Here is an 11738-nt window from a genome sequence, read left to right on the forward strand (position 1 = left end):
AATATACTTTAAAAATCTATGATAGGCATTCACTTAAATATGTATGAAGCACATAATTCAATCTACCAATTTATATAACCATCAAAAACTAACCACTAGAAATGAATTAAGTATACAAAAAAATAAAATGTTTCGTAATATTTTAAAAATAACCAAAAAATCATCACATAAAATCAAACTGACACACATTGCATAATCCCAAATGTTTAAGAACTCGTTTATGAATTTTCCATTTCCTCTATTTTCCTAGCATGCTTGTGCTTTGTAATAACCCTGTCTGAACCTCGGAAAAGCGTCTTAAAAATGTAGAAGGGAGCAAATGTCTGGCTTAGAGCTTATTTAACCATTCCAATATTGTGTGGCCGTTAGCCTCTGTCCCGAAAAGAAATCCTTTAATTGAGTGCACACTTAGGCAGGGCAGCAGACGGAAAAGGAAAAAAGACACTCACCCATTCACCCACACTCCCACACACCCGCACAACCACATATTCACACCCCAAAGGGGTGGAGTCCTTGCCGCCTGACTGCTGCCTTTTTATGCGCTTTTAGCGCCATTATCCTTTTACGATTATCGCCGCTAAAGCGAATTGACTGTTTGACGTTCAATTGAAATTTTGCATTAAAGCTCAATGGCTTAACCCCTTCAAATTATGCAATAAGTCCCCAGGACCCCCAGCCTTATCCCCCGTCCCACTTTCGTCCTGCGAAACTCCGCCATCAGCAACGCAATCCCAAGCTGAGCCCAAGCAGCTTTCAGCTCAAAACTCGCAAATGGCAAATGGTTCAGGGACATGAGGGGGCACAAGGGGCTAAGGGGTCTTGGCAGGGGGAGGAGGGGGAGGGGGAGGGGGCAGGATGCGGAGCAAGGATACTGTGCTGCTCGGAGATCCAGAGCGATGCCAACGGAACGGAACGGAGCGAGCATCGAATGGCAGCCAATTAGCGCGCATTGCTCATACGCCACGTTTGTCATGGCAGCCAGACGCCCACACACACACTCTCTCACACATACACACACTCTCGTGAGCACACACACACACATGTGCCAGGGCTTCCCACACACTCCAAAAAGTGTATTTCTATTCAATTTATGTGGGTTTAAATTCTTATTGAAAACAAATATAGATTCTTCTTCGAAAGGATCGGTTTAAGACGGAAAGCAGTTGAAGTTAATGTTTAATTAATTGACATTTAAGACCACAGAAAAATTGGTGTTTAAAAATTAATTTGTATATCGTTAGTTCGAATATATAATAATATATTTTCTTCCCTTTTTTAAATCGGTTTCATTTATAATAAAGATGGAAATAATTTCAGCAGTAAGAATCAAGTCTTTAACGGATTTTCCAATATTTTATTGCAAACACAAAAATGGCTGAGTGCACTCGCTTTTCTCTCAGTGCTGGCCCCTCGCATAGCGGAAACGGAAGTTGTAAGGGGATTTTCAATTTGCAATTGAACTGATTCTGATTTTTTGGCTTGCTCCTTTTGCTCGGCGCTCATTTTATGGCTGACTTGGTCTGCCGTAGTATTTGGGGGCGGGGGAGCGGGCTGCGGAAATGTAATCATCGCAATCCCCCGAGTGGGCGGCAGAGGGGGACAGGGGGGCGGTGCAGTGGGCTAGGTGGCGAATTGTACATATATACTTACATTTAATTTCCACTAATTGAATCGAAATCGATCTCTCGCTCCCTTGCTGCGGAAAAAAGCCCTTCACAGGGCCTTGACGTTTGCTTTTTGGATTGCGGCGGGCAGAGGTGTGAGCTGGGAAATTCGGTCGGTTTTTGGGGCGTGGCCGCTTTTGGCGCATTAACAAACTTTTCCTATAAATCAACGAAATTTTTTTATAATCTCTTTTTGGGTTCACCACTCCTCTGATGTTCGGGAAAGGATTAACTGCGAAGGGAATCCGCATGCCAAAGAGTCAGACGAAAGTTGAGGTGGGCGGAAAATTTCAGGGGGAGGGGCGGCAAACGTTGCACCATTATGGCTTCTAATGAGCAAAACGCGTCGGTGGGTAAATTGCTTTTCACCGACTAGGAAATTATCGCGATAAGTTGAGGGAAATAATCACTCGATAATCGCAGTTGGTGGTGGGGTTTTTGAAAGGGTTCTCTCCTGCTTGAAAATATGAAAGGAAATGTTAGTATAATTTAGATTAACTGATATGGCTTTAACGAAGCTTTCCATAATCGATTTGGTAGCAAGAATCAGTAACAATTGAAAAATATAAGGCTTTTAAGTGATTAAGGCGCTTATAAACGATTTAATATTGACTTAATCTATTGAAGCACATGTTTAATACAGAGTCAATGAAAAATACTTTCCACAAACTGTCGAAAATAAGATTATAATTTTAAGACAATTATTTATTTGTTTATTTTTTATTGGCATTAGAGAGTAAGTGAGAACTCTTTTAGATCATATATGCCCATTATGGGCTCCTGGTTTGATAAATCAAACGAACTTAATTAAAAACAAATTTAAAAACTCCACATAAATAAATGAGTTTCTATTAATATTTATAAAAAATAAGTGTGTCTTGGAATAACAATATATCTTAACAATGTTACCCCCATACGATTGCCCATATTGCTAATTTGTTTCAATACCATCGGTAAATATCAATGCTTTCTTATTATTTAATTTAAGATTTTAATCCGTTACTTTTATTTTAAACGGCTTGCGTTACATTTTTTTTTGAATCGTATAATTGGTTTTTTTCAGCTGACTTGCAAATTTCCGAAGTGTGGGGTTTACAAATATTATAAAACTTTTGACAAATTTTCAATTTTCCCTTTTTCTGGGCATGAATGATGATTTGGATAAAGAAAAAAAAGTCTTGATAAAAGTTTGAAAAGAGCAAACGCTTTATTCAGTAAAATACTTTCTAAAAATACTAAAAATTTGTTGGACACAGTATCATTGATTTTTTTCAATAATCTTTTTTTTTCGCGTTAATAATCCCCGGCGTTCTCCTCAATGTCCCGGAAAGTAATCATAATATTTTCATGGAGCTTTTCCATAATCTCCAATACAACCGGTTCGCCCAGCTTGGGATCGATGAACTTCATGGTGGAGAGCTCGTAGAGAATATTGGATGCCCTAGTCCGGATCAATCCCCAGGTGACCCGCGCCTCGTTGTTGGCCGTATTCTGCACCGCCAGGATGGCCGCCTCGTAGAAGGCCATCATGTTCTTCAGCATGCTGATGGTCTTGAAGAAGGGACAGAAGGCATCGTACGGACTATAGGAGTTCTGCTGCAGGAAGTCGTCCTTCAGCATCTTGGCCACCTCGAGCGTTATCTTGTCCTCCTCGTTCAGTGACGACTTGCCCACCAGCTGGACGATCTCAGCCAGGTCGTCCTCCTCCTGCAGCACCTTCTTGGCCTTGGCTCTGAGCTGGGTGAACTCCGGATTGGACTCCTCGTAGTAGGTGTCCAGGGTGCGCATGTACTTGGAGTAGGACTGCAGCCAGTTCACCGACGGAAAGTGCTTCCTCTGGGCCAGCTTCTTGTCCAATCCCCAGAAGACCTGGACAATGCTCAGCGTGGCGGAGGTCACAGGGTCGGAGAAGTCACCTCCGGGCGGCGACACTGCTCCCACAATCGAAACGGACCCACTGCGATCCGGACTCCCGAGGCACTTGACCAATCCGGCCCTCTCGTAGAAGGATGCCAGACGGGCTCCCAGGTACGCCGGATAGCCAGCATCCGCAGGCATCTCCGCCAGTCGACCCGAAATCTCCCGCAGCGCCTCCGCCCATCGGGAGGTGGAGTCGGCCATCATGGACACGTGGAAGCCCATGTCGCGGAAGTACTCGGACAGAGTGATGCCCGTGTAGATGGAGGCCTCTCGAGCAGCCACCGGCATGTTGGAGGTGTTGGCCACCAGCGCGGTGCGCTTCATGATCGACTCCATGGTGCCGTTGACTTCCACCTCCAGCTGCGGGAAGTCCCGGAGCACCTCGGACATCTCGTTTCCTCGCTCCCCGCAGCCCACGTAGATGATGACATCGGAGTTGGAGTACTTGGATAGGGACTAAAGAGACCAATTTAAAAAAATTCGTCAATGATCTACCAAAAATTAATTGATTGAGGGATGAATTCAATTCATTATTATAAATATTACCGAAAAAGCGTCAAGCAAATAATAAATAAAATCTTATGTAAATTGATATTATACTTTGGAATAGCAATAAATTACTCCATTATCGTTGCATCTAAACAATATTTCGCTTACAATTCCATAAATAAATGTTTGCCAGTGTAGAAGAGGGTCAATAAAAATAAATCGACCTGATTTTATCTAGCAATAAATATTGTAAATTCCATCAGAAATTGTTTTGTTGTGGATTGATTTTAAAAAGCTGCGATTAAATTAGTTCGTTATATAGGTACAAGTCAACAAAAAATGACTGCATGAAGATTATTCGGTATAATTAAGAAAACTATTTTGTAACAAACTGCACTATAATTAGTTAGTACTATTATCTTGTCCTCAACTGTATGTATGTGCGACTGGGAGCAATCCATAAATTAATCATATCTGTTAAAATAATTAAACAATTTTTGTATTTATGAAACAACATTATTCCGTTATCATTCACTAAACTCAGTAAATTAAACAAATTTTAGTTTATATATTACACTTTTCTTCATTTTGATTAATGATTCTGCATTCTCACAATCTGTGCAAGCTCCTATTTATATTTTCTTATATTTTAATATTTAAGTCAATGTGGTAAATAATTTTAAGTAAGGCATATTTGCTTAATTTAGATTATATTTAGTTTCATTCTAAAACCAAAAAAATTGTGTTGTGCACGCAAACTAAGCTTATTCGGCAAGTGGAAGTGCAAAATTGTATTTAATATTATTAGGTCGTTTCTTATTACTTCTAAAGTCATTTATTCTAGATGCAATATAATTGAAATAATCCTATTCCTGTATGTGCCTAAACAACTAAAATACAGTCCTCAATTTTTTTACTTGACTACTACTAATACTACCACCAATGGAAAAAAGGATTTCGGGAAAGTTAGGTCGAAATAGCCTTAAAACGGAGACTACTTTGCGTAGAAACGGACAGGTGGATGTGGTTAAATTGATGATTTATACTTTATGTGATCAAAAACGTCTTCTAAACTATGTTAAAAAATAAATTAAATGCTTTCCAACTGATTTTTAAATAATTATGTTTTGTATGTACGTATTTTTTAAACATGATCAGCATTAAATATCTCCCTCACCTGCGAGATGACGGTCTTTCCGCAGCCAAAGGCCCCTGGAATGGCGGTGGTTCCGCCCTGGACGCACGGGAAGAAGGCGTCCAGGACCCGCTGGCCAGTGAGGAGGGGCGTGTTGCTGGGCAGCTTGTCCTCCACCGGACGACACTTACGCACCGGCCACACCTGGAGCATTGTGTGGCGCGTGACCTCGTCGTTGAACTCCGTCTCGATGATCACGTCGTCCACGCAGTAGTCTCCCGGGGGAGCCAGCCACTTGACACGCCCCTTGCACCTTGGAGCCAGCATCAGCCGGTGGTCGTGCATCATGCTGTTCTCAAAAACCGATCCGTAAATATCCCCGCCGGTGACCAGCTCATCGATCTTGATTTTGGCGGGGGTGAACGCGTAACTTATGTCCCTGGGCAGGGCGGGCACATCGATGCCCTTGGGCACGTAGATGGAGTTGGTGATCTGGTTGATCGTTCTCAGGGGTCGCTGGATGCCATCGAAGATGCTGCCCATGATCCCGGGACCCAGTTCCACGGACAGCGGCTTGCCCGTCTGGAAGACCGGATCGCCCACACTTACGCCCGAGGTGTCCTCGTACACCTGGATGGTGGCCATGTCGCCCTCCAGCCGGATGATCTCGCCCACCAGCTGGTAGTGGCCCACGCGGACCAACTCGTACATGGCGGCTCCGGCCATCTCCTCGGCATTTACCACCGGACCGGACACGCCGAAAATACGACCCCTGTGGGGTTCCTCCTCCTCGTCCTCATCAATCGAATAGGTGTGCGTTCCCATCACCTCCTCGTACACATAGCCCGAATCCTCATTCTTCGATGTTTCCATAGTTATGCGAAGGCTCTTGGAATTACTAGCGGCCAGCGTCGATGGTTCCTGAAGCTCAACTTCATCGGCTTCATCATTCACAGGTTGGCTACCTTGGGCGGGAAGGAGTATCGGGGCGGGGGCGGGGGCGGGTGAGGTTTCGGGACGCGGACAGGTGCAGGTTCGGCAGGTGCACTTCTTGGGCTTGTCCAAAGGCATCGGCCTGGGCTGAACAAAAAGGGCGGGGGCGGTACCGGGTTCCGAGCTGGAACTGGAGCTCTGAGGAGTGGACGAATCGCTAGAGCTCACATCGCCACTAGTGCTCGAGGTAAGGGGTGCAATCCAGGTCTTCTCGTTATCCATTTTGATTAAATACACAATATCAATTTCTACTTCAACTTGTAATAATTTGTTTTTATTTTGTCAAACATTCAAAAGGGTCAGAAAGTTAAGGAAAGAGTGAGATGATGATAGAGAGTGGGACAGAATTTAAGAATATATCTTAATTATTTGTTTTTTACTTCTAGTCACATGCAATGCAGTTTTTCGATATATTTCTCAAATCCTTCTACGCCTGAAACTCTTTTACATAAGGGACAATGTGAAAAATTTTTTAACTTAGCTATCAAGTCCGAACTCTAAATTAAAACCAACTGCTGAAGTATATGTTTCTCAAAAAACCAGTGAAATCCACTTTCAATTACATTAAATGTATTTGTTGTTGCACTTTATTCGTACATTTAATATTTCATACTTTAAATATTTACATAAATTTAACAAACAAACAAGGAGAAAACATGACTTTTTCACAAATAAACAAGAATTTCCATTCATTAAACAATAATACTATTTATGCATGCATTTGTATTTGTGTCTTTTATGTATGTGTATGTGGGTGCGCGCCAGTGTCCGTGTACTTTTATTCAAGTGTGTGTGTGCGTCTTTTGTTGCTGTTGTTGTAAATGGAAGTACATAGAAGGACGTTGTTGTTGTTGCTGTTGCCTTAAGCGGCCCTCTGTGGGCGGAGGGGGGCGTGGTTAGGGGAAGTATTAACCGCAGGCCGGAATGTTTACATCTCTCGCAGGCACCAAAAAGTTGTGGAATTTGTTGGACTTTCGTTTTACTTCGATTGCAGCACGGAATTGTTGGTGTTTGATTAGGCTTTTTCGGGTGGTTTTTGACTGCTTTCTTTTTTAAAAGTTAACTATATAACAAATATAAGATTAGAGTGTAAAAGTAGGGCCAACGGGGTCTCTAGTCCTCCAGATTCCTGAAGGCCTGCTGCAGGTCCTCGTGCAGCTGCTCGAAGTCAGCCTTGATCTTGGCCTCACCATCCTTAACAGGGTCCTGAAACCGATTGGAAAATATGGTTAATAAGCCAGTTTATATTATTAGAGTGTCTATGTCAACCCACCTTGAACTTCATGGACGACAGTTGGTACATAATGTTGCCCATAGCCTCGCGGATCACGTTCCAGGTGATCTTGTTCTCGGACTGAGCCGTCGACTCCACGGAGTGGCGGGCCAGGTCGTAGAAGTCGATGATGTTCTTCAGCATGCCCACGGTCTTGTAGAAGGGGCAGAAACGATCGTACGAGGAATAAGAGTTCTGCTGCAGGAAATCGTCCTTCAGCAGCTTGGCCACCTCAAGCGTGATCTTGTCGGTCTCGGCCAGAGAGGCCTTGCCCACCAGCTGCACGATCTCAGACAGATCCTCCTCCTCCTGCAGGATCTCCTTGACCTTGGTACGCAGCGGCACAAACTCGGGGAAGTTCTTGTCATAGAAGTCATCCAGGGCACGCATATACTTGGAGTATGAAATCAGCCAGTTGATCGAGGGGAAGTGCTTGCGCTGGGCCAGCTTCTTGTCGAGACCCCAGAACACCTGCACGATACCCAGAGTGGCGGAGGTCACGGGATCAGAGAAGTCACCACCAGGAGGAGACACAGCTCCCACAATGGACACGGAGCCCTCGCGCTCGGGGTTACCCAGGCACTTGACGCGACCGGCACGCTCGTAGAAGGAGGCCAGACGGGCGCCCAGGTAAGCTGGGTAGCCGGAATCGGCAGGCATCTCAGCCAGACGACCCGAAATCTCACGCAGAGCCTCGGCCCAACGGGAGGTGGAGTCAGCCATCATGGACACGTTGTAACCCATGTCACGGAAGTATTCAGACAGAGTGATACCGGTGTAGATGGAGGCCTCACGAGCAGCCACAGGCATGTTGGAGGTGTTGGCCACCAGGGCAGTACGCTTCATGATGGACTCGGTCACACCGTCGATCTCCACGGACAGCTCGGGGAAGTCACGCAGTACTTCAGACATCTCGTTACCACGCTCGCCGCAACCGACGTAGATGATCACATCGGAGTTGGAGTACTTGGAAAGAGCCTGAGGACAGATAAGCACATTATTAGGGATTCTACTTTAACTTAGTGAACAGAGGGTCACCTGCGAGATCACAGTCTTGCCGCAACCGAAGGCTCCGGGAATGGCGGTGGTACCGCCCTGGACGCAGGGGAAGAGCGAGTCGAGGACACGCTGTCCGGTGAGCAGGGGGTGGTTGGCGGGCAGCTTCTCGGTCACGGGACGTGGCTGACGCACAGGCCACACCTGCAACATGGTGTGCTTGGTGATCTCGCCATCGAACTCCGTCTCCAGGACGACATCGTCGACCTTGTAGTTGCCCGAGGGCGCGATGTAGCGCACTGTACCCTTGGCGCGGGGGTTCACGATCATCTTGTGCTTGACCAGGGTGTTCTCGTGCACCAAACCGTACAGGTCTCCGCCGGTGATGTGGGAGCCGACCTTGACGTTCAGGGGGTTGAATTCCCAGCTGGCCACGCGCGACAGACTGGGCACGTTCACACCCTTGGGGATGTAGATGGACTCGGTCAGCTCGTTAATGTCCTTCAGGGGACGCTGGATACCGTCAAAGATGCTGCCCATGATGCCGGGTCCCAGCTCCACGGAGAGGGGCTTGCCGGTACGCAGCACGGGATCGCCGACAGTCACGCCGGAGGTCTCCTCGTACACCTGGATGGTGGCCATATCGCCCTCCAGACGGATGATCTCGCCCACCAGCTCGTAGTAGCCCACGCGGACCAACTCGTACATAGCTGATCCCGACATGGCCTCGGCGGTGACGACTGGAATGAGGGGTTAATCGGGTTAGAAGTGTTTGAATTTACCATGAAGTCGATGTTTTGTAAGTGTTGTATTTTCTAATATTAGTGTCTTTATTGAAATTTTTTTGTCAGAACCTTAAATTAATCTATTATTTAATTTGGTTTTTTATGTTTCCGCCAGTAAAAATTTTTGAAAAATATTTATAAAGATTTGTTGCCAATAATTTATTTATTTAGTATGAACGCAAAATAGCAATAGAGCAATTAAGAATTAATTTTTTATGTCAGGACAGTTAAGGTGAATTTGACTTGGTTTTAGTTTAACCAAAAGACATTGTTAAAGCTCTGGAACTATAAATAAATAATACAAGTTTCATAAAGATCTAATTTTATTGAACGTCTTTAAAATATATAAGCAATAAATTGCAAAAGCATTTGGAGATGATAGTTCAATTTATAAATTCGACTATTTGTTTTTACTTGAAAATAAAATGTTGGTAATCGAAAGGTTAGATAACCAAAACAAATATATTTAATATTATAAAAATTAAAAGTTCTTCGATCAAGAACATGCAATTTATTGTTGTACATACATGGCACATTTTAAGCAGTATTTGCCAATATTACTTTATGTTTAATTGAATTAAAACGTTTAAGACGTATTTACACATATTGAAATTATTACTCTTAGTAAACACTAATGGTAATAAAGTATTTCTTTTTAGTTTTAACTACTTACCAGGGCCAGAGACAGCGAAGACACGTCCATATTTGGACTCACGCTCCTCATCATCGAAACGCTTAAGGTTGGACATTTTGCTTTATTCTGTTTCTACAACTGCAAGGGAAAATTAAAAGGGGAAATTATAAAATGCTAGCTGGAAAAGGGCAAAGATAAAGGTGAAAAATTTCTTATCACTAATTGCTGGTTGGCCCATTGTCAGCTGACAAGAGCGCAGGTGTATAAGTGTGTCTTTCTCCCCGATTTCCAGGTTAAGTTTATGGATAACTAGCAGCTGCTTGCTTTACTGATTTAAGGTTATAGCATACTAATTTTCACTGATTTCATTATTTTTTAACTCCCCCTCTTCGATTATGCTGCGTAAAACTTGAAAAGCAGAGCTTTCGTTTCACGTGACAGAGCTTTTAAAGTTCGAAAACAGTAATTTGCTTAACTATAATCGCTAAATAAATAAAATAATAATTCGGAAAACACTCTCTGATGATGTTTAATTGAGCTGATAAATGTAAATGAAACGTTTGTTTTTTTTAAATATGCGGGCTGCACTTTTTATCTGAAAAAAAAATTGGGAGAGACGAAAAACAAGAGAGTCAGAGAGCAACTCTCCACTCTCGCTCTCTCCATTCGAGTTCGAATATTTGACAATTGGCTTTGACGTTGATCACAAGACTACTGTCATTGCCGTCAGCTGACAAATGAAAAAATGGGGGTAAGGGAAAAAGTAAAAATCTTGGGACCGCCTTTTTAAGTCGAGTCTCCATATTGGTTTTTTATCAGAAGAGCAGAAAACTAAAATCCACAACTTCTGTTTCGAAGTTCGAAATGGGAGAGAGAGGCGGCGATCACAAGACCTCCGGTGCGAAAGAGATGGGGCGAGCACGGGGAAGGGGGTCAGCTGACAAGGCAAAATAATTTTCCACGCGCAAATTTTCACGTTTTTAGACCGCACTTTTCTTGGCTCCATTAAAAACTAATACATTTTGAGGACTTCGGGGGTTTGGCTTGAAATGTGTACTGCACTTATTATCTAACACACTTGCAGTCCGTGTGCGTGTTTTGGCTCTCCGCTTTGATCGCTGCTTCGTCACTTTTTCGGGGCGAACTCAAGGCGGATCTTATCGCCCGCATTCTTTAACTATTTAAATTGCCCAGAACCGTTTTTAAACGTTATTTATATTTAATTATTTGCTTTGTGGGCGTTTGTGGGTGGAGGGGGCTTACTTTACTGTGTCTTCGCGTTCACCTGGCGAACGTGTGATTGCTGCTTTTCTCCAACAGAACGAACGAAAACCGACTGAGCCGCAGTAATATAACGTAGACGCTCGCACTTCGAAAAGCTCCGGGTGCGATTCGATATCGATTTCGTCCCATCCGATCGTGAGCTTCCAAGCGAAGTTGTGAGCTGATATCGAGTGTGAGCGGAGCTTTCGCCAATCGAAGTGCGCGAGTGAGACGGATCGAGAGGCGGGTAGCGTGCGGGAGGGAGATGGAGCGAAAGAGAGCCGGTGGGGTCACACTGGCTTTAAGAAGTTCGCGGGCTGATCGTAAAGTTTTTGAGGTATACAGAGGTGGTCAAAAGTATTTGCACAAATTACACGTACTTACTCATAAGAAATGAGCAAATACTTTTGACCACCCCGTATATTAGAAAACTTTTTATATACTTGAAAAAAAGGACGTTCTTATAAATAACAAGAGAGAACGCTATAGTCGGGTGCCCCGACTATCAGATACCCGTTACTCAGGTAAAGGGGGTGCGAGGGAGATGGAGATAGAAACTTTGATCACGCATAACTTTTTAACGAAT

The 11738-nt window shown here is 43.9% G+C and overlaps 2 protein-coding genes across 2 annotated transcripts; both read right to left on the reverse strand.

Moving 5' to 3' along the window:
- Positions 1 to 2848: 2848 nt before the first annotated feature.
- On the reverse strand, positions 2849 to 6651 carry LOC108042816 (V-type proton ATPase catalytic subunit A). Its single transcript, XM_017121276.2, has 2 exons — positions 5251 to 6651; positions 2849 to 4040 (listed from the first exon to the last, which is right to left on the reverse strand). The coding sequence occupies exons 1-2, from the start codon at positions 6421 to 6423 to the stop codon at positions 2958 to 2960; spliced, it is 2256 nt and encodes a 751-aa protein (XP_016976765.1). The 5' UTR covers positions 6424 to 6651; the 3' UTR covers positions 2849 to 2957.
- Positions 6652 to 6760: 109 nt separating this feature from the next.
- On the reverse strand, positions 6761 to 11284 carry LOC108042817 (V-type proton ATPase catalytic subunit A). The gene is made up of 5 exons (XM_017121277.1): positions 11153 to 11284; positions 9929 to 10027; positions 8513 to 9210; positions 7475 to 8452; positions 6761 to 7407 (listed from the first exon to the last, which is right to left on the reverse strand). The coding sequence occupies exons 2-5, from the start codon at positions 10002 to 10004 to the stop codon at positions 7315 to 7317; spliced, it is 1845 nt and encodes a 614-aa protein (XP_016976766.1). The 5' UTR covers positions 10005 to 10027; positions 11153 to 11284; the 3' UTR covers positions 6761 to 7314.
- Positions 11285 to 11738: the final 454 nt, after the last annotated feature.

Source organism: Drosophila rhopaloa, unplaced genomic scaffold (genome assembly GCF_018152115.1).
Source record: "Drosophila rhopaloa isolate 14029-0021.01 unplaced genomic scaffold, ASM1815211v1 contig_2, whole genome shotgun sequence".
NCBI classification, from domain to species: domain Eukaryota; kingdom Metazoa; phylum Arthropoda; class Insecta; order Diptera; family Drosophilidae; genus Drosophila; species Drosophila rhopaloa.